The following is a 24,080-nucleotide window of genomic DNA, read 5'->3' as shown; positions in this document are numbered from 1 at the left end:
TATTAAAATTGTTTATAAACAATTTTCTTAGAAATGAGTGTTATTTATTAGATCTCTAATACTGTCAAATTTAATTTTAGTAATCTAAGGCACCACCAACAGCATCAACGCAACAAAGGATATCAGCTTTCTCTGGTTCTTTTTCTATCATAAAACATCTGTTTTGTTGCTTCGCTCTCCCATTGAATTTTAGTTACAATACCACCTTTAACTGTTCTTACACATTCTTAAATGCTAACCATGTTCCTTTCTAATATAAATGTGACATATCTGTTCACTCCCCAATTTTTCTTAAACCTCTTATAACAGCATCTCATAGATGCTGCTGCTTCAGCTGCAACTTAAAAGTAGTGCAAGTCCACAAAGGAGAATTACAAGCTGTTCTCTTATGCCAAATGTACAGTAAATTAGTAAAATAAAAGTAGTTTTATGGATAAGGAGCTGATCCCTTAAGCAATTTATTTAAAATACTTCTTCAAAGGCATTCCTGAATATCCTAAATACCAGGGCATGTTTTAATCAACTTTTTTAATGATAATTTTTTTCAATGATGTTCTTTTGCTTCTTTCTAGTTTGATGTTGATTTAGATTTTAATGGTGCAAGAACACTCGGGTCATTATTATTATGCACACACTTCCATGGAGTCCGAACTCTTCGCAGGAGACCCAAATTATCTGCACAATCCATCATACCTCTTCTTGAACAGACAAAACACTCACAACTGACTATAGCAACCATTCCACTCATTCACAACTCTCCAAGTAAAAAATCATCCTCAAACCCATAGTAACCACACCTTTATACAACTTCCAGGGATGACATCTTGTTCTGGCCCCTCTAGCCAAGTGCTGAAACAGTGACCCTGCATTAATCCTTAAAAAAACCATTTAAGCAACTTAAACGTTTCTATCATATACTATCAACCAACTTCAGCAATCTACACACCCTCAACCTATCATCATAGGGAGCATTTCACAGGCCACTCACCTCTGAATCTTCTCCACTGCTTCCTCATCCCTAAGAAACCCAGGGAACCAGATTTGAGCACAGTAATCCAGATGTGGACATATCAAAGCTTTATAAAGTGGAATGACATCTTCCTTATCTCTACTTGTGTGTTCTTCAAAAGCCAAGTAATCTTATGAGCTACTTTAGCAACTTAGCAATATATCCTCTAAACTTTAACTCTCACCATTCCTAAATATCTAGCTTATCTTTTTCTTGGAACACAGCTCCATCACTGTGGTACGCAGCTTGTAATCTATTTATATCAAAATGTATAATTTTACATTTTTTGCACATTAAACTGACACCAATTATCTATTTTTCTATTCATTCATCATTATCTATTGTTGCTGTAAAAATTTAAAAACCAAAGAAACATTTGGTAGGTCTGATAAAATCTGACTGGAAAACAAGGGGCAGTCAATTAATCTGCTATTATAACACACATATAGGCATGCCATCATCCCTTAAACGGAAGGAGGGTGTGTGACTCCCTGCGCCGTATGTTGAGCCCATACATGAGATGTATGGGCTCAAATGTAGTACATTAGTACCATGTATGGGTTAGGAAAAGAGGTACTTGTTCACATTTGATTTAGATGACCGTATATTGTATTCCTTGAGAAACAAAAGGGAAAGACTGTTCCACAGTACAGCAGCAGCTGTAGAGATGAAGGAGGAGGAAAAAACTTGTTTTGTGAGTTTCAAGATGCACTGTGAATGGATGTTGAGCAGCAGCTGTAAGTGTTCTGAAGAGCTTAGTACTAAGTGGGGGAATTATTGATGCTATTTCAGATGAACATTTTCCATGGAAATATTTGTAGAATACACATATTGCATATTGCAGAGGCCAATCGTCTGTGTGAAAGTGGTGGTGGTGGTGGGGGGAGTAAGTTGGTAAGGGGTGGGTCATTAACAAGTCTAATTGCTCTCCTCTGTATTGAGTCAAGCATTTTGAGGAAGCTTTTGGAGGCCCTCACCCCATGTGTGAGAGCAGTATTCAATAGCTGGGCAGATTTTTGATTTGTATAAGATTAACAGGTGTTCATGGGTGAAGTAACGTCTTGAGCGAAAGAGAAATCCTAGTTTTTAGAAGCTGAGGATGGAATGGTTGCGATGTGTTTACGCCAGGAGAGGCTTGATATCAGGGTAATTTCAAGAAGAGATATCTCAAATTGTCTGGAAATTTGGGTATTGTCAAAAATAATACTGGGAGAAAATGGTTCTTTTTGATGAGAAATAAGACAGCTGGGTTTTATTAGCATTGAAATTGACCAGGTTATCTGAACCCCATTTGAGGATGGCTTGGAGATCAGAATTGAGGGTGGTGGTTGATGTTCTGTAGGTTGAGGTGAGTTGCATAGAGTAAGGTTTATCAAATGAAAGGGAAGAGTGCAATGCGCTGTCATCTGCAAAACTGTGTATTGGGTTGGAGGTCAGCTGAAGTAGGTCATTGACCTACTTCAGTGCATATAGTGTGGATCCAGACAGAAAGCAGGCAATCCAACTACAGAAGTGTTGAGACAGACCAAACAATGCCAAACACATAGTCTCTGACACAAGGGCTTAGTAAGCCCTTGTGTCAGAGACTATGTGCAGACTATACTGCCACAATTTAATTTCAGGCTTAATTCGGTAGAGCTTATTATGATGTTTCTCTATTCTGTGATGTCTGTCACTGGGATAAAGTTTGTGTCTGATAGTTTAACTGACCTAACTAATGAGTACGAAAACAGGTAAATGATGAAAGCTTGAGAATGAGCTGATACAGCTGGAGTATCTAAACCTTCTTTCACTTGATCCCAACATGGTTTGGAATTCAACAGAAATGTACATTAAAGTGTAGCTTCTTCCACTGAATGAGATGTTGGATTCAGGAGAACCCAGGATGTTTCTGTAGCTGCAGATATTTTATTGCATATAGAGAACAGTGAATCTGAATGTATTATGCACCCTTGGTAGCAATGGACTCGTATGTATTTTAGCGCAAGCTCTATATCATACAGCACAGTCATAAAGCGTTACATTCTAGTGGGATCTGAGCAGATATTGTTATGTCTGGGAAGACAGCAGAAGACCCCACTATTGCCTCTGATAGATAGGTACAAAATCAGTATTGAATTCTGTGCACTTGATAGAACTTCTGGTAAACAAAAGGAGAGGTGGAAAATTTGGGGGGAGCCCACAAAAGGAAAGCTACACGGTGAAATGTGTGTGTGTGTGTGAGAGAGAGAGAGAGAGTCATGGTGGAAGCATGTTTAGTGGCATCTGAGCTATGTTGTCTGTCCCAATAAATACAGCTTTTATTTGTAAACCAAAGGTCACATGGTAACGTGATGGATGTCGCTACGATTCTCCAACCACGGAGAAAAATATTTGGCCAAGTGATGATCTGGCAGGGATTATATCTTTGTAGCATATAATAGAGACAACCATTGGTGTCAAAGAGACAAAGGTGGTTCATTTGCCTTGACATACAGACTAAGGATAGGTGAAGTTCCAGCTGCAATTTTTATTGCTGAATGGTTTACAGCGGGGGTTGGCAACTGGCGGCCTGCATGCAGCCCATAAAAGGTTGGGCATACTTACATGGCATGTGTCCTGTATGTTGAATTATTTAAATAATACATTATAATATGAATAATAAATTAAAAATAATTTTATACCTATACTTTGTGATATCTCCCATGCAAGATACGGGAGATATCACAAAGTATAGGTTTGTGATATCTCCCGATATTTCCTTTTGTTGGAAATGCCAACAAAAGGAAACTTTTGCTGGTATTATCGAAGATTTACAAATGGAATTTTCAACAAGATTTGTGAAAATAGCATCGAAATGAGATTATGTTTGAATGCTTTTAATGTTGACATTGATCGATGCTTACCAAAAAAAAACGGATTAATTAGTTTTGCAAAGATGATAGTAGCATTCGGAAGCAACTACATTTGCGAATAAGCATTTTTCTGCCACGAGTTTTAGAAAAAATAAAGTTTCTTCTCGGCTGACTGATGAACATTTGCTTGTTTCGATTCAAATTTGCACCCCAGGTTATAAAGTGGATCTAGATAATCTGGCTAATGGAAAACAATCACAAAAGTCACAGAAAAATAATAATTTTTCATTGTGTTTCATTTTCATGCTTGTTTCATATCTCATACTTAAATATTTCTGTTTTTTAAGATTGACATAATAAAAATTGATAACTTAAGTTTTTTTTTTTTTCCACTCACTATTTTCTCTTAAATAAAAGCTTGTAGCTTGATTATTAAAAATAAAAGTTGAATGTGGCCCCATGAGTCTGAAAAGTTTGCTGATCCCTGGTTTACAGGATCAATCCATCTCCAAAAAAAAAAAAAAAAGAACTAGTAATATTTGATGTAAATAGTCAGGAATGAGGATGTTGCAATCAAGGTACTGTTTAGTTAAATAACAAATAGCAGATCCAATGTCCAAAGAAATGTTGCAAATCAATTCAGAAAAATGTATGGAAAAATAAAACCTCTCACTGGAAAAAAGTAGTTAGTGTTGTTAAAGTTTACAGGTTTAGAAATTTTAATATCTGGAAAGTTTTTTTACGCCACCACCACTGGCATTCCTACAGCTTCTTTGATGCTTTTTATTCTTGTGCTGCTTGTTAATTGCCTGTTTTACACCGTAAATGGATAAATACCTGGATTGAAGCTTGATAAGTATTTATTCATTATTGTTTTGTATTTGGTCACTTAACATTAAAACCATATTAATATATGGTTTATTCGTTGACCATATATATAAATGATATACAGAAATTGTCAACAAGCTTCACCAGCTATTCTGTCTAGATTCTTCAGGACAAGTATGATGGTACAATAACGTTTGCTAGTAAAAAATTAAGAATGGAGTAACACAATCAAATAAATTAAAACTGACGCATAACATCATAAGCATGGAGTCTGTCACTGTTTATTGAGCATGTTGTATAGTTTTCAGCGAAATGAAATACTGGTAAGCTGAGTAAATTTATTATGCTTTTCCAGATGTCTTTCAGAATCATTCCTTAATTTCTGTTTAGATTTTCTCTCGGAGTACAGCCGCGGCTTCTTTGAAGTTTCTACATCGAAAATCTTCTATATAAGGCATGGAGCTGTTATCCCAATCGATAGTGTGGTTAGAGATCGAGAAGTGATGGGCTAATCCTGAAGTGTCTGTTCTGTTGTTGTTCATGTTCCCTATATGTTCTTTTTTTCAAATTTCCAGGCTTCTTGATGTTTGGCCTATGTAATTTAATCCAAAAGAACATGGGATGTTGTATACACCTGCGTATTTGAAGAAGGCAAAGTCCTTAGGAGATCTTAAAATGTGGCGTATCGTTTTGACAGGTTTGAGAGCAACTATGACGTTGAAAGACTCCATGAGTTTGGCTATTTTTGTTGAAACAGCCTGCATATAAGGGATGACGATGTATATTGCATGACAGGAGGTTGTTGCTGTGGAGGGTTTCCATGAAGAATCTTTTTGATATTTTTTGGGTAACCGTTGTTTACTAGTGTTTGAGATATGAGAGTGAGTTCATCAAGGAGATCTTTTTCTTTTTAGATAATATTAGTTGCTCTAATTTTAAGCATATGTATTATGCTGAGTTTTTGTGCAATATGGTGAGACGATTTGTCTCACCATATTGATGAAGTGCAGGTAACATCCAGTGTCTGTTGGTTTCTGATAGATTGCGAGCTGGATTTGTCCATTCTCTTGTTTTTTTTATTAGTGTATCTAGAAAAGGCAATTGATTATTCTTTTCCAGCTCTAACGTGAACTTTATTTTTTGGTAGAAGAAATTTATTTTTGTAAGGAAATCAAATAAGGTATTTTCTGTGCCTTTCCAAATAATGAAAACATCATCTACGTATCTCTACCAAACCAATGGCTTTGGATTTACTTTGGAAAGGATGTCAGCTTCTAGTTTTTCCATGAACAGATTAGCGCAGGGAAGTAGGTGATAAGGGACTGCCCATGGCTAAGCCATCAAGTTGTTCATAAATTGTATTATTCACTTCGAATAATTTGAATTCCTTCCACCAAAAAAAATAAAGTTCACGTTACAGCCGGAAAAGAATAATCAATAGCCTTTTCTAGATACACTCATTTTTCCATTCTTAATAATTTATGAATAATTAATGTAAAAGTTGAAATTGTGTGAACAAATATTCTTCTTAGCATTACAATGAATTACTAATGATATTTAGTAATGTTTGACAGTGAAATGCACTTGGTTGTGGTGATATGACAAGATGATGCTAGCTGTTTACTCCACTTGGGAGAGGGAGGGAGAATTAGGAGACTTAGAGGATTTATATATATAAATATGATAATGATATGAGAATATTATATATATATAATGTACATTGCAGTAATCCATGCTTCATTAAGCATCAGTCTTAATTTTCTCCTAAGATATGCTATTTTAATATTTATGTATTATAATAAAAATATGACAAATACTAAATAAGTCTTATTACTACCTCTAAGACAACATTTCCAAACAGATTTCCCTCCTTTTTAAGTTCCAACAATAGATGACTAACTTGCTCTCTGTCGCTCTCCATTTTTTCTAAAGTTTTGGTCATGAGAAATGTCAAAATTTCTGGCAGAAACCTAAAGAAATGATAAATATTTATAGCAGATATGTATATATATATATATATATATATATATGAAACGTACTATTAACTCGGGGTTGGGATATGTTCATTTTTTAAATTAACTGACTTAAACCCGAGAATTATAACACAATGACATTTATTTGAAAAAAACGCAACATGTTTCGTCAAAAATGACTTCTTCAGGCGATAAGAACATAGAAAAGATAATAAAAGACACTTAAATTAACATTGACACACTCCAAAGCTATACAATTACAAAGTCATAATATTCGACTGTAAATTACAGTTATGAGCTTGAACTACAGTCCGAGTTAATGTTCTATTGTTGTGCACCTGTGCGTGTGTGGAATCACGCGATCTCCAGTATCTAATAATAGAGTTGAAAGAGTCAGCCAAATTATAGCTAAGATTATTATTCAAATGCAAAGGGTCTAAGGTGATTTCCCTTGACTCGACAATGCGGCGCTCTATTTCATCATGGCAGACGTGTAGGTTTGAAGTCAATGTCCAATTTATTTCATGTTGGTGGCCTTCGTTGTTCGTGTTTATTGAAAGCAGGACATGGCCCGACAGAGCAGTTGCTCTGGTTCTCTTATAAGCAATGTCTCTCTGATGCTCTTCGAGACGTAGTAAGATAGATTTCTCTGTCTGCCCATAGTAAGGCTTTCCGCATTCACAAGTGACCTTGTATACACCTGGGAATTGTAGAAGGTTGTGAGGTTGTTTATAGTTCTTGAAGCGTGATATTATTTTTGGCAGAGTCGAGAAGCACGTTTTTATGTTAAACTTCTTTAGAATTCTGCTCAGCTTTTTGGATAGTGTGCTGATATATGGCAAGACGATATGACCTTTGGAGTCGTCCTGTGTCTCTACGTTGTTACGTTGATGTCGGGATAATTGGTTGTTAATACTTTTTAGAGAGTAGCCATTGTTTTTAAAGGTCCATTTAAGATGTTGTAGTTCCTTTTTCAGTTCTTCTTCATCTGACAGTACAGATCTTGCACGATTCGCTAGAGTTGATATAATACCCAACTTTTGCGCTGGATGGTGATGGGAGGACGCATGCAAATATCTGTCTGTGTGTGTTGGCTTTCTAAAAATAGAGACTTTAATTGATTCAGGCATCTTGGTGAGTTTAACATCTAGTAAGCAGATGAAACTATTTTCTTCAATCTCCATAGTCAATTTTATATCTTGATGGCGGTTGTTTAAGTGGTCAAGAAACTTGTGAAGATTCTCAGTACCATGCTCCCATATGAGGAATATATCGTCCACATATCGAAGCCAAATTTTTGGTTTTAAAGTAAAAGAGGAGATCGCCTTTTCTTCAAAGTCCCCGAAAAAAATGTTGGCTAACACAGGAGAGAGAGGGCTTCCCATAGCTAATCCTTTGACCTGTTTGTATAGTTTTCCTTCGAATTCAAAATAGCCAGAGTTTACACAGTGAGATAACAGAGAGAACATTTTATTTGAAATCTTGTTTTTTAAAATATGGAGAACGTCCTGTGTCGGAACGTTCGTAAAGAGTGCTACCACGTCAAAGCTCACCATGATATCAGAAGATTTTAGTTTTAGGTCCTTTATTTTAGAGACTAAATCTGTTGAGTTTTTAATATAAGAAGAAGATTTTTCCGCATAAGCTTTTAATGATGACGCCAAATATTTGGATAACCTGTATGAGGGTGAGTCAATGCTGTCTACTATAGGTCTCAGTGGATAGTTTTCTTTGTGTACCTTCGGGAGGCCATATAACCTTAGAATGAGTGGGTGTAAAGAGCGGATGGAGAGCCGTGTATTCCGTGGAATTTCTGTGGTCTTTTGTAGGAGATTATTTGTTCTATTGTGTATTTCTCTTGTTGGGTCTCTCTCAATTTCCAAATAATTATCTGAATTTAACAGTGCTAAGATTTTTTCTCGGTAGTCTATTTTATCTAGAACTACGGTTGCATTCCCCTTATCAGCCTTTAAGATGACAATGTCCTTGTTAATCCGTAGATTTTTAATTGCAAGTCCCTCACTAGGGGATATATTATCAGAAGGAGGTTTTGCGTCGTTGATTGCAAGAATTGTTTCGATTTGAAGTAAACTCGCGTCTGCAGTAGGAAGTAGCGAAGCTGCCTTCTCCATCTTAGTTAAAAGCAATTCTTTAGGGATGCATTTTGGTGCTAACACAAAGTTTAGTCCTTTTTCGAGAATTTTCTCTTCATCGGGAGTTAGCACGTATGACGATTTGTTAACCACCAAATTCTTAAGACCGCTATGACAATTATTTAAGGTAGATCTCTTGTTTTGACTTGAGAAAGTTGAATTTTCTGATTAGCTTTTGTTTGTTTAAGTTTTGATAATGTAATGCACGGTGTGTACTTAAATCTCTAATGTGAATCCAAGAATCCAGATCTAAGCAGGCTGCTAATTGGTTTTCTAAAGATGTTTTTTCTGTGAAAAGCAAAGATAAATAGCGTTTTGTATTGCAAATCCTCTCTGTTAACAGTTCAAGTTTAGCTCTAGTGTAAATACGGTGCGCTCTTTCTGTAGTAATGATTTCTTTAAACTGTAGGAACTTTGGAATAATTGAGGAAAACTTACATTTCTTCAAGAAGATGAGTCTGTTGATATTAATTCCAATGCTCTTTAGTGTCTTCTATGTGTGCATGTGTGTTCATATAAAAAATTATGGAGAAAATAAAAATAAAGAATAATGATTAGCACGATTCAACACATAAGCACAACTTCTCCTTGTTAATGTAAGAAAAAAAAAAAAAATTAAGTGTTTCACCTTGCAGTATATTTGGGTGCATTACTGTGCTATGAAATCTACACTTGTCACACCTAAAATTTCGCTGAAATACATCACATAAGTTATATTCCATATGCCAATTACAGTGAATATTAAAACTTCTGATCCAAATCTTTCAAGAGAAATTTCCGTATACAAGTTATGTAAGATTTCAAATTTCTTAATCTCATATGTGATAACATTGCTGTATCTGTGTAGACTGTAATATTGTTTTGTAAAACAATATAAGTATGGTTCTGAGATAGCATATATATATATATATATAAAGTTTTTTTAGTTTGGGTTTTTATTATAAGTTAAAGATACCAAGAAATTTTATACTTGGTTTTAATCCTTATCCCAAGTAAAGAAAACAATGTTTTGCACGTGAACATATTCATGTCTAAGCTACTTGTTTATAGAGGATAATGACTTAAAATCACTTGCCTTAGTATGTATACCATAATGCAAAGCAATCCTCCCCCTTTTGGTCCTGTACCCAAGACCAGGGAGATATACCAAGGTTGAAGTAATGTAGAAGTCATATATATCTCTGGATGAGAGAAAGGTGTAGAAAGTTTTTTACCTTGGGTTTTCTTATACATTAAAGATGCCAAGAAATTTTATACTTGGTTTCAATCCATATCCCAAGGAAACAAAACAATGTTTTGTGCATGAAACTATATTCACGTCTGTATATATATAGAGAGAGAGGCTATTTCATATATGGATTAAAACCAAGTATAACATTTCTTGGTACCTTTAACATAAGATAAAACCCAAGGTAAAAAACTTTCTACATCTTCTCTCTTATCCAGATTTCTATTAATTAGGTCAAGCACCTTTTGTCTACTAGCATATGAGATATGTATGACTTCTGCATTACTTTAACTTTAGTATCTCTACCGGGTCTGGCTCCCAATGATGAGACCTCAATAAAGGTTGAAACCGGTCTGGGTAGTGGCCCTTCTCATTATGCATTGCATTATACATCCGCGAAAGGGGATGTGCTTAATATTACAGGATACATACTAAGGCAAGCAATTTGAAGTCATTAGCCTCTATATACAAGCTACACGTGAATATATTTTCATGCACAAAACATTGTTTTGCTTCCTTGGGATAAGGATTAAAACCAAGTATAAAATTTCTTGGCATCTTTAACATGCATACACTAACACACACCCACATAACTGGCACCAAAGAAAGAAATCAAGAATCAGAAGGATTGCTTACATAACGTCATCTGATGGACTCCATGGCCTAGTCAATTCTCATTATAGAGAACTTATAGGCCAGAGGAAGTTTAAGTGAATAGCTTGCTAGAATGAATATTCTTTAGCACAGAATGGTGCCTACGTGACTTAGCCTGATTTTTCAGTTCAGAAACAACTGTAGTTGTTTGTGAAAGGTTTCTTTTGTCAGTTCTGAATGACACTCAAAACATGGTGTTATGATCTTGCTTGAATCAAATGTTTTCAGGATGTTCTTGCCACATTTTGGATTGAATATGAACTCTTTTCCTTCAGTACGATCAATATTTTAACTCCAGACATATGGAGAATAGATTCTTGTAGATAAATTTATATGCTGGTAACACATGACTTTAAATTTTTCAGTAAAAGACAATATATATTAAAATATTAATTAAAAAACTTTAATCAGTACTTAGGTAATTTCGTAAATGATACACTGTCATCTTCTGGGAATAAAACTGGTATGTGCATGCAGGCACTAATAATGAGCAAATGAGGCTGAAGAAGGCAAACTGGCATTGGTCCAAGAGTCCTAAAGATGGCTCCAAGCAGGCTAAATTGGGCTGGTGTTCTAAGGACGCAAGCTTCCCAAATTTGGGGCAGTCTCATGCACCGACATTTGTTGAGAAGTTTTGTGTTGGGAAGTTTTTTAGAGCTGAGTCTGATTCCAAGAACAATCTTTCATATTTATATTTGCTACTGTGTAGTAAAGTGGCTTTATTCCAGCGTATTCTGTGGTGGTATCTAGTGCATTGTCTGCAAGTCTTGAGTGGCTGTATTTGTGAAACCGGATGTACCAAAGCAACGAAAATAATACTGTCTGAAGAAATAATGATACAAGTAGAACGTGGTATCTGCAACTTGCAGTGGTGAGCTATAAGGGGCTCGCACGAGCCCTTTGTCAAAATTTTTCACAAATTTGTGAGCCCATCGTTCTTCTTGTTTACTTTATTTTTTCAAAAAAAAAAATTTTTGAAATATATTAAGCAACAAACTCATACGGTAACCTAACAAAAATTAGTCATTTCAGCAGTGTATGGATTATTTGGAATTATTGTTTCAACTCCTCTATAACGAATGCGCCCAAGTTTGGAAATCAAATAAGCACATGCGATATCTTTACACTTCTGCCTTCTGGTGGCCAATCGTATGGTAAAACTAGTAGCCAATCAAATGTTCGTAAAACTGTCATCAACAGGTTGTTCCACTGGACATTAGGTCTGTGTTTGTCAGTAAACTGATATATATATATAAAACAATTGTTTGTGTTTAAAATTTAAAAATAATAACAAATTTAACAACTGTATGTTATGTTGAATTTTTTCTTGACAATTATTCATAAGACTATTACACTTTTTTATAAAATCTTTATCAAGTAGCTTTATTTTTATCCTCCTACATGTTTCGCCAATCTGTTTCTATTGGCATCCTCAGGGAATACAAATCAGTAAGCACAAAATGAAGGTTACAGACTAGGTTATAACTGATGGTTCTAAATCATACAAAAATTGGTATTGTGCGTGACAATGTGCGTGTCTCGTTAACGTGATTTATTCGTGATGACTCATGACGTAATTGTTATGAAAGTTCATTTCTTTGATGTTTAATGATCTGACAAAAGTTTTCCAAATTTCTGGTAAAATTAGACCTTGATTCTTGTTTAGGTTTTCAGTTTTACGGGCGACTGTAGCTGCTTCTTTAAAGGTTCTTGAATGGTAGTTATCTTCTATGTATGGCATAAGGCTCTTATCCCACTCAATGTGATGGTTAGTAGAGGCAAAGTGGCATGAAAGGCCTGAAATGTCTTGTCTGTTATTTCTGACATATCCTATGTGTTCTTTCTTTCTCGTTTCGAAGCTTCTAGATGTCTGACCTACGTAACTAATACCACATGAGCAAGGAATATTATATACTCCAGAGTATTTGTAGAATGGGTGAGGATCTTTCGGTGATCTTAAAAATTTCCGAATAGTATTGATTGGTTTGAATGCCACTCTGATCTTGTATGGTTTTAAAAGGTTAGCTAATTTTTTGGAAAGGTTGTTGACAAAAGGAATTGTAATTGTACTGATGTATTGGACGTCATCACGTTGTCGATGTGATATATCAGTAAATAGAATCTTGTTATAGAGTCTTTTAGGGTAACCATTTAAAGAAAGTTCTCTGGATATTGTGGTTAATTCTGTTAGTAGGTCATCCTTGTCTTTCGTATACTGTATAGCTCTTTTCTTGTATGGTCTTCCAAAAATTCACAAAGAAGGTATTCCATTACGTCCAATAGTTGATGGAATCTATTCTCCCACTTACCAACTATCCAAGTATCTTGTGAAGATTTTACAACAACACATTCACGTCTCGGATACTTATATTAAAAACTCAAAACATTTTATAGATAAAATAAAAAACATCCCTATTTTTGAAGAGGATATACTAGCAAGCCTGGACATCACATCTCTGTTTACTAACATTCCAGTGGTTGAAGTCATCAACATCTTAGACAAATTGTTCCCAAGAAACATCACTACTTTGTTCAATCACTGTTTAACTTCTAACTATTTCATTTGGCAAGAAACGATCTACAAACAACTCACTGGATTAGCTATGGGTAGTCCCCTCTCACCTCCTTGTGCTGACTTATTCATGGAAGATCTAGAGAAAAAAATCTTAACCCAGATCTTTCCAAAACCGAAAATTTGGTACAGATATGTAGATGACATCTTTATCATTTGGGATCATACAAAAGAAGATCTAATGAATTACCTCAACCAAATCAATAGTTTCCACAATACCATCAAATTCACATTAGAAATGGAAAAAGATAAAAAACTGCCATTCCTTGACATTTTAATAAAGAAACAATCCAATAATAGTATCAACCTATCTGTATACAGAAAACCTACAAATACTGGACGTTACCTCCATTTCAACTCAGCTCATCACATAGCTCAGAAACTTAGCATTATCCATAGTCTCAAGAAAAGAGCTATACAGTATACGACAGACAAGGATGACCTACTAACAGAATTAACCACAATATCCAGAGAACTTTCTTTAAATGGTTACCCTAAAAGACTCTATAACAAGATTCTATTTACTGATATATCACATCGACAACGTGATGACGTCCAATACATCAGTACAATTACAATTCCTTTTGTCAACAACCTTTCCAAAAAATTAGCTAACCTTTTAAAACCATACAAGATCAGAGTGGCATTCAAACCAATCAATACTATTCGGAAATTTTTAAGATCACCGAAAGATCCTCACCCATTCTACAAATACTCTGGAGTATATAATATTCCTTGCTCATGTGGTATTAGTTACGTAGGTCAGACATCTAGAAGCTTCGAAACGAGAAAGAAAGAACACATAGGATATGTCAGAAATAACAGACAAGACATTTCAGGCCTTTCATGCCACTTTGCCTCTACTAACCATCACATTGAGTGGGATAAGAGCCTTATGCCATACATAGAAGATAACTACCATTCAAGAACCTTTAAAGAAGCAGCTACAGTCGCCCGTAAAACTGAAAACCTAAACAAGAATCAAGGTCTAATTTTACCAGAAATTTGGAAAACTTTTGTCAGATCATTAAACATCAAAGAAATGAACTTTCATAACAATTACGTCATGAGTCATCACGAATAAATCACGTTAACGAGACACGCACATTGTCACGCACAATACCAATTTTGTATGATTTAGAACCATCAGTTATAACCTAGTCTGTAACCTTCATTTTGTGCTTACTGATTTGTATTCCCTGAGGATGCCAATAGAAACAGATTGGCGAAACATGTAGGAGGATAAAAATAAAGCTACTTGATAAAGATTTTATAAAAAAGTGTAATAGTCTTAACAACTGTATATTGAAGCAAATTTTATTTTTATAATTGTAAAAGTATTTTTACCCGTGAAACATGAAAAGACAGTCAAATTTATGAATTTTTTTTGAGAAAGAAAAATGAAGTGATTCTGCTAATTCTACTTGAAAATGAATTCGAAGATGAAGATAATATGCACATCGATTCAATGAATATGCAACAAGTTGGAGAAGAAAAAGAAAATCATTCACCTGATTGCTGGAACGAGAAGCAAGCATCGTATTTCAAAACGTAGTATAAGTGGTTAGAAGTTAAAAATTAGGATGTCATGTTTGATCAAGATATAAAAACTTAGGTGTTGAAGGAGAAAAAAGTTATCACCTAACAAAGGAATGGGTAGAATTGAAAAGAGAACACTGAATTGAAACACTATAAGACTCAAGAACTGCATCTTTGCCTAAAAAGTTATCCAAACATAATAAATCATTTGCTCATAATGAAATCATAAAAATAAATAAAGAACGCAGCAAATCTATATTACCAAATTTAATTGACAAACTAAATGAAAAATAAATTTTGATAACTTCGAAAATGGCTAATTCTGTTTATAGTTTGGTGAAGAGAAACCGACCAATGTCTGATTTACCATATTTAATCGAGCTGCAAATTAAAAATTGTATTAATCTAGGATTATCATTGAATTCTAGATTCTCAGGAATTAGAATAGTTCAACATATTTCTAAACAAATAAAATTAGAATCATCATCATCGAATTCCTGCCATGTACCCTCAAGGGGTGTACAGGATATGATAGTACTGCCTACATGAAAAAAATTACATCATTACTAACGTCCTGTCTACAATTTTCCTCCAAATCAGTCTGTTACTTGTTAAGACTCCAACATTATCAGATCTTATATTTCTATCGTCTAAGGCACTTCGTACCATATCAATCCACTAATATCTTGGTCTTTCTCTGGGTCGTTTTGCTGCCAACCTGGCAGAGAACACTTGCTTTGCTAATCTTTCCTCACCCATTCTGTTTAAGTGACCATACCACCTGAGATTAGCTCTGCTAACGCATTCCTGGATGCTGACAATGTCAAGTTCTTTCCTAATATCCTCGTTTTTAATATGATATTGCCATTGATGCCATCTGTTCACGCCTATAATCTTTCTCAGGACTCTCATATCTGCAGTCTCTAGTTTTTGGTTAAGTGTTTTACTTCTGACCAAGCTCTCAGATCCATAAATTAAAACTGGTTTGAACACTGTATTGTATACAGCTAATTTAGTGTTCCGACTAATTTTTCTCTTATTCCATATGAATTTATTCAATTGACTTCCCACCATACCAGCTTTGCTGATTCTGTTGTCTATTTCTATATTTAATTTACCATCTTCAGTAAAAATCGTGCCTAAGTAGCTGAAATGTTTTACTTGTTCCACAGGTTCTCCATTCACAACACAGCTGACATTTTCAATGATTCTGCCTATTTTCATTGTCTTTGTCTTTTTATTGCTGACCTTCATTACCATATCCATTACAACAACTATTCAATTTAGTCAGAGAATCTTGCAGACTTGTAGTGGATTTATTTAAAAGTATAACATCATCCGCATAAAGCAAAGAGCTGACATTAACATCTCCAATTTTGATATCATGTTTAATACCACTTTCCTTCATAATGTGATCCATATAGATAATGAATAACAGAGGGAATAATGTACATCCTTGTCTCACACCAGATTTAACATTAAACCATCTTCCTGTACTTCCTTCAATTCTAACTGCTGACTTACAACTCAAATAAAGACTAAATTAGAAATATTCTGCAAAATAATAGAAAAAATTTCAATCATAGCAGACGAATCGACAACATTATCGAAAATAAATGTTTTAATTATTCATATACAAGTTGAGCTCACGGAACCATGTGATTTTTGTAGAGCTTGTAGAACTAGAAAATACCACTGCAGAATGTATACATTCTACTATAACTGCTAGTTTAAATTCATATGGATTTACTGACAACTATTTAAAAAAAACATCTCATTGCATTTTGTTCTGATGGAGCTAATGTAATGTTAGGAAACAAATCAGGTGTAGCAATAAAACTTCTACAAAAATTTCCCAACATTGTGATTTGGCAGTGAGTAGCTCATCGCTTACAATTAGCATTAGACAATTCAATAAAAAACATTAAAGAAATAAATCATTTTGAAATATTTATGGATAAATTATATGCGTTTCATCATCATTCACCAAAAAATCAACAAGAATTAAATACAATTGCAAAAGACTTGGGTATCAAAATTTCAAAGATTGGCCGTATGTTTGGATGATGGGCAGTTTGCAGTTTATAAACAGCTCTTGCTGTGTGGAGAAATTACCCAGCTTTATGCAAGCATTTTGCATCGAACGATAAATATAAGGGCATTTTAAACTGACTTCTCAATTGGGAATTTTTAAAAGATCTAGCATTAATGATTGATATCTTATAGGAATTATCATATCTGTCAAAAGCTCTACAAAGTCGCAATATAAGTATTATAATGGCTAACTCCTTAATCACACAAACAATTAACGATTGTTTGTGTGATTTTAAAAATTCTGTAAGTTCTTAAGAATCTAAAATTGTGATACCATGTTAAAATCAAAAGAATTTGAAGGAATAGCAGTTGGAAGCAAAATCAGATTTCATAAACTACCACAAGAAACATTACTCAACTCTCTTATGTCTTTAAAGGATAGAATAATGCAGCAAAGTAATTTTAAACTTAAAAATGAAAATTATGAGGATTTGGAACTGAAAAACATTTTAAATGTGTGTGTTAGCCTGAAACATGGAATAAGTTACGTATCCATGGTTAGAAGGAGAAAAGAGAATTAAGTTCTTTAAATTTTATTTTGAAATATGAAATTAAAATTAATGATTTTAGAGATTTAGTAGAATGGCCTTGACTGGAAAGTTACAAAACAAAATTCTCAGCATGGTGAAAAAAGCCAAAGTGGCAACATTCGCAGTTTGCAGAGCTGAAGCCGAACAAGCTTTTAGTGTGATGAATAATATTGTAATGACGAAGAGCTCTTCTCTCACTACAAAACATATTTGAGATTTAATGACAATATGTATAAATGGGAAATCCTTGAATGAATTTAATCCAAAACCCTATGGCAAATCTTTTCTAAAAAATTATCGGTTAGCCACAGATCCTCCTAGAAGAACACAAGATGTGAAGGAGGAAGGAAATAAGGTGTAGCAGCTGTTGTCATAAGTATTTCCTTAAAGTAATTGTTTGTAAATATTAACCTGTAAAGGAGTGAGTTTTTTCTGGATAAATGTGCACCAGATAGCAAGTTTTTTTTTTTTTTTTTTCCCCATGTAAAATCGTCTCATTGTCTCGAAAGTGATTTTTATTAAATATAGTTACTGTTACTACCATTTTACAAATAAGAATTCACTTTTGGTAATCAAATATAAATAAATAGGACTATAAAATAATGCCCCTCGATTGGTACCAATGATTATAATTTGAAGTATAAAAACAAAAGAGAAATATAATTTATTTCAATATTATTGTGTTCAGATAGCATTTATTATTTATAGATTGTTTGTCATAAAAACCTATATCACAAAACAAAGCAAATTTATTTTGTTTATAAAAACTGCGGACTATTGCATATGTGCGATTATAAAATATTTTATTCTTATTATATTTTGATAGTTAAAATATGTTTTTCATATGTAAGATAAATTAACACAGATGATTGTGTGCAAATATTTCATGTTTAGATCATGAAATATTTATTTAAAGATGATAGATTGTCCACTCATACTTTTTGATTGGCATTTGTACATAAGCTGTTTTTAATAAAAGTTGTGTGTGAAATACGTTTTTTTTTTTTTTTTTTTTTTTTTTTTTTTTTTTTTTTTTTTGCTCGAGGATGCGAGCCCTTTGTTAAAATTTCCATAGCTCACCACTGGCAACCTGCTTATCCATATTGCTAACAATATCATACTGGATATAGCCAGAGTTCTTACCAAAGCTAAACCACCAAAAACCAACCTATTTGGCCACATGGCTTAGACACACTCCGCAACTTCCTAACACACTTAATCAACACCCCAGAATCCAGTTCACCTTGGAACAAGAAAAACAACAAGACTCCCTTTTCTAGACACTCTGATTACATGCCAACCTGATGGAACCCTGGCATTCTTTGTTTACAGAAAACCGACCAATACAGGTAGATACATTCACCAACAGTCACACACCCTCCCCTCACAAATATGGGATTATAAAAACCCTATATAACAGGGCTAAATTAATCAGTTCAGACAACAATGACATAACTACTGAACTTAACCATATCCTTAACACCTTCTTAGCCAATGGCTACAACTCCCAAAAAATCCAGAAAATTTAAAACCAGTTGATCCCACCCCCAACAGACATTTACACTAAATCTATCACCATTCCGTATATCCGGGGGACGTCTGAAAAGCTCACAAAAATTCTAAAAAAATATGACCTGACTACCTGCTACAAACCACATAAGAACTTGGCATCACTTATCTGCTCCACCAAAGATCAGCCACTTCCCCTAGGTAAGTGTTTCTCAATGTGGGCAATTTGAATATTTTGGGGGGCAATTAGAAAAATGATGTTGCATTCGTGACCTCCTTACTGATATACTCAAAACACTCACCATTGTCGGGGGGGCTTCAAAATCTTTGAGGTGGGGCACGATCCATAAAACGACCTGGAGTATACCAATTACAGATGTAAACTGTCCTACTATGGCCAAACAGGCAGAACATCTAATATCAGGATTTCAAAACACAAAGACTATATCCAGTTTCACCAATACAGCCACTCAGGACTTGCAGACCATGCACTAGATACCCACCACAGAATGAAGAAAGCCACTCTACTACACCGTAGCAAATATAAATATGAAATTGTTCTTGGAATCAACCTCAGCTCTAAAAAACTTCCCAAATCTCAACAAATTTAGGTGCATGAGACTACTCCAAATTTGGGGAGCTTGTATCCTTAGAACATCAGCCCAACAACCAAGACAACCCAATTTAGCCTGCTAAGGTGCATCTTTAGGACTCTAGGACCAATGCCAATTGCCTTCTTCACCCTCATTTGCTCGTCGTTAGTGTCTGCGTGCACATATTACAGTTTTATGTTCCCAGATGATGGCAATGTAACATTGCCAAAATATAGCAAGGTACTGATTAAAGTTTTTCAATTAATATTTTAGTATACGTTGTCATTTCCTGAAAAATTTAAAGTCACGGAGAATGGATATTTACATAGGCAATCACTGAAAATCTCCAGCACAGCAGAAATTTTCAATGATTGCTTATGTAAATCTCTATTCATCTGATTAATGAGATTAAAGTTTGCACCCTTATTAAAACATCATACGAATAGTATTCAGTTTCCCTAATACACTAATGTCAGAACTCTCCTCAAAATTGTACCATTTTAAGCAAAGATGATACAGATCTTCAATAGACCTTGTGTACTTCGTATGGGTGAAAATAAATCCAACCGTTCACTGAATAGGCCTCCTGCAAAAGCCACTATTTTCAATTTCAATGATTCCACTGTCTTTCCTGAATTGCAGCGATCACTGGAATTACCTGCGACTTGTTCTGTAGAATTTCATGGACATATTCTTGCATCAATTATTGGATAGTTATCATTAAATTTTGAAGCAAGCAATCTGTTTGATACACCACCTCCAACCAGACATCCTTTCCAATTATTTAAGATCATAAAACAATTTAGACACCTTTATTTATTTGGAAAAAATAAATAAACTATAGAATTATAATACATGTGACCTACAGAACAGGGCCAACAACTCTCCTGTGAATCGTAACATGCTATTATTCAACAGCAGTTCTCTCCCAACTAATTTCACACTCACGATACCAAGAAATTTTATTTCGCCATTCTATCCGGAGACATTAGTCTGTCCACTGCACAGCAGATGACGAACTCAATAATACCCAATTACCTAAAAATGAAGTAAACCTAAAGCTGTAAAAATGTGGTCAAGGTCAGTTTTAGCTTTATTTCCATAAGTGGAGCTATGGCAAACATGTTGACGAATGCACTACAAAATTATTCTTAGTTAGAGAAAATGCTAACTAGACATTAGGATGTAGATAACTTATCTGGTGCAAGATCACTATCTTGCTTACTCTTGGCCTGAAGTGAATATTTACAATATTTGGCATCCAATTTGTAATCACTTCTCCCTCCCCTGCAATGAAGTACGGATGTCCTTCTCCTTCTAGAGCTTGCCAAATACACTATAAGAACCCACACTTGCATTCAAGGAAAAATGGTTTCATAAATCAGTACTAGATAGTACATGATATAGTATATATAGTTGTTGTTTTTTTTGGTGTGTGTGTGGTGAGAAAGGGGGCTGTTGTGGCTAACCTCTATGTGAGTGTATTTCAGCTCCTACTGCATGTCCCTACTCTTTAGTTAACACTTACTCTCCATTAAAAATGTAAATAACAAATACATATTCTTATTTTTGAATTACAAAAATAGTTTCCGCATCTGCTTCAATGTTCATGGCTTTTACAGTAATATAAATTATGTGCACCATCACTAATAATTATTCCAATTCGATATGCTATTTGTAATGGAACTTGAGCAAATTATCATCCACCTTAACTTTACACAATTCTTTCTGTCGGGGGAGGAGAAAAGGCATGCATGTATTCAGTACACAAACAAGTGCATAAGTGGATTCATATTCTTTGTCATTCATGCAACAGAATGCCAAACTTAGAACCCTTTCTCCATCTGTACGATATGCTCTGACTGAAATTTTGTTGCATTAATTTCTTCTCTTTATTGTTCTATATGTGCTGATAACCAGTCCAAATAAAAACCAATTTCAGTGATCATGTTTATAGGTATGTGCAAGGTATCTGATACCTGCAATGATCTAACAGAAATAGCATTTGGTTGACTTTGGCCAAAATCTTACTCAAGCTAAGACCTACCAAAGGTAGTGCTCAAACAAAAGAAATATTAGTACTTAAAAATCAATTGAACAGTAAATATTTGTAACTAAAGCAGATAAGAATAATGCAACAGATTATTATTATTATCTGAGACCACCAGGGAGTAGAGGACTTATCGAGGGAGGCTATAAATCACCCAAACTAGCTATCATACCTTCCCTTGAATTCATTCACTACCCTTAAGGGCAAAATTATTTCACTCTCATTGCTCTATGGGAGAAAAACCTAGCTCTTATCCCTTTCTTGACTGCAAATAAATTTAACTTCCATGGATATGCCCCTGTGTTCTCTCCCCACCTTCCATATAATTAAAAATTTAGAGGTTTATAAACTTTTGAATACTTGGTATCCTATAACAACCATTCAAAAGTTTATAAACCTCTATCATATCACCCCTCTTTCTCCTGTTAACAAGAGTCTGCAATCCACATACTCGCAATCTGTCCTCATAATCTAAATCCCATAATCTGGGTATAATCTTTGTAACTCTTCTTTGCACCCTTTCCACAGCTTCTTTATCCCCTTGGAACCCGGGAGACCAAATCTGCGCACAATAATCCAGGTGTGGTCTTACCATAGCCTTATAAAGAGGCAAAATAACTTCCTTATCCTTACATGTCAAGGTTTGCTTCAACATCGCAATTATCCTCTGAGTTGTATTTGCAACTTTTGCTATGCGACCTTTGAATTAACTTTGAATGACCAATGTTAACAATATAGTAATATTCTTTGTAAAAAAAGTTACTTCTTTGCTCATAGAAATCACTATTATACAAATTATACAGCTCTTGATGCTGAACTTGCACTACACTTTTAGTCAGTAGCTGTAATCCTTATAAAATAAATTAAATGTTATATTTCCCCTCCTTTCTCTTAACATGCAAGATATAGGAAACATTATTTTCATCCTCTAATCTAATAAACATCGGAAAATACTGTCAGATTATTATATAAATGTAATCTTCACTATGTTTGAATCACATAGCAAACTAACAACCCATCTCAATTCTTCTAAGGATACATTCCATTTATGGGTCCATATAAAGTACTTTCCTTGTGCTTGTAGCTTATTCTACGATCAGCTGATGGGAGAAATGTTACCACCATCTACTCCAAAGAGCAAATTCATATGATGCCATGACTATGACAAGTTTGGATTGGCAGAAGCATTCCTTCATACAGGAATGAATGGAAAGAAATAGTAGCAAACAGAAGCCATTACAAGAATGATTATTTTTGGAGGCAGCAACAACTGAGTAAAAAATAAAAACAATCATTAATAATATCCCCTATGGGGTGATTAAGGGAATGTGGAGAAACTAGACTCTTTCTTTTAAGGTTACACTGTGATCAGTATTCATATTTACGAATTTAGGGACAAAACATGTGTTTTGTCCCTAAATTAAGAGTACATTTAATTTACCTTTATAGTGTGTAAGAGCATGTAGCTTGGTTTCCTATACACATATATCTTTCTGATGATGACCTCAATACAGGGGTTGAAACGCCAAATGTTATTTTATTAATAATAAATAAAATAATCGTTTCAACACTTGTGTTTTGTGTCCCTAAATTCGTAAATACGAGTGGAGAAACTAGGGCTACTGGCCTAATGTCCAATCCTCACCTTGTTGTAGTGAATTCCATTAGTAGGTATCTAGCTGGATACTGAACAAAGAAGGAAGGGCTGACCGGTATTAGCAAACCTATTTATGGAAAAATTTGAAAACAATGCTCTTAAGATCTCAATCTGAGCTCGGACTGTATGAACGAGAACAAGAACACGTGACATCATCCAGTATTGTTCAACGTCAATAACGTTTTATATCTGCATTCTGTTATTTGAGTTTATGAATAGCCAGACGATTATGATTTGTATTTATTAATTCTCTTGTTTAAACTTTAAGTTATACTATTTAACCCCCTGAAGATGTAAATCCTACGATTTACAAAACTTGTCGGGAACTATTATTTCAGTATTTTGTATAACTGAATAATAAAAAATGTGGTGTAATCACCGAAATATATCTTTTGGACCAATTAGCCACAGAATTCTACGCTTGCAATGTTAAACTTCATTTTTGCAAAATGAAGCCATGTATCTAGAGGCAGGCATAGATACATGGAAGCCTTTCTATACATTTCCATCATAATGGAAGACCCCCCCCCCCCCCCTTGAGGTGTTGACTACAGAAAGTATCCCTAATTCACCTGTTGTGCTGATGTTCATTCTTTGACAGTTTGAACTCATAACCTTAACCCTGTGGACTATTGGTACTAGGATCACATGAAGGCATTAGTGTACACACCAAAGATTAACAATACAGATGTTTTAGAATATTTCAAGATGACCAGGCTGGTATAACAAGAGGGCAGCATTTCTGCTTTTTAACTAACAAGACGATGTTTGAATATCACCTCACCTGGCATGGATGGCTGTGAATCACTAAGTGAACTAATTTCCATGATCCAATATCAGACAACATCCTACCAGTG

At 34.6% G+C, this 24,080-nt stretch overlaps 1 protein-coding gene across 2 annotated transcripts in view; it reads right to left on the bottom strand.

Annotated features, from left to right (window-relative positions):
* The window catches only part of NAT1 (N-acetyltransferase 1), a 297,904-nt gene that overhangs the window by 102,684 nt on the left and 171,140 nt on the right, over positions 1 to 24,080 (bottom strand). For both annotated transcript variants that reach the window (XM_090404548.1, XM_090404546.1), the window contains one exon: positions 6,509 to 6,641. In XM_090404548.1, the coding sequence (XP_090260674.1) occupies positions 6,509 to 6,641 (133 nt within the window). The remainder of the gene's footprint in view (positions 1 to 6,508; positions 6,642 to 24,080) is intronic.

Source organism: Typopeltis vanoorti, chromosome 15 (assembly GCF_054136105.1).
Source record: "Typopeltis vanoorti isolate ZY-2024b chromosome 15, IOZ_Tvanoo_1.0, whole genome shotgun sequence".
NCBI lineage: Eukaryota > Metazoa > Arthropoda > Arachnida > Uropygi > Thelyphonidae > Typopeltis > Typopeltis vanoorti.
The sequence above is the reverse complement of the archived record's forward strand: the minus strand, read 5'-3'. Positions and strand labels throughout refer to the sequence as shown.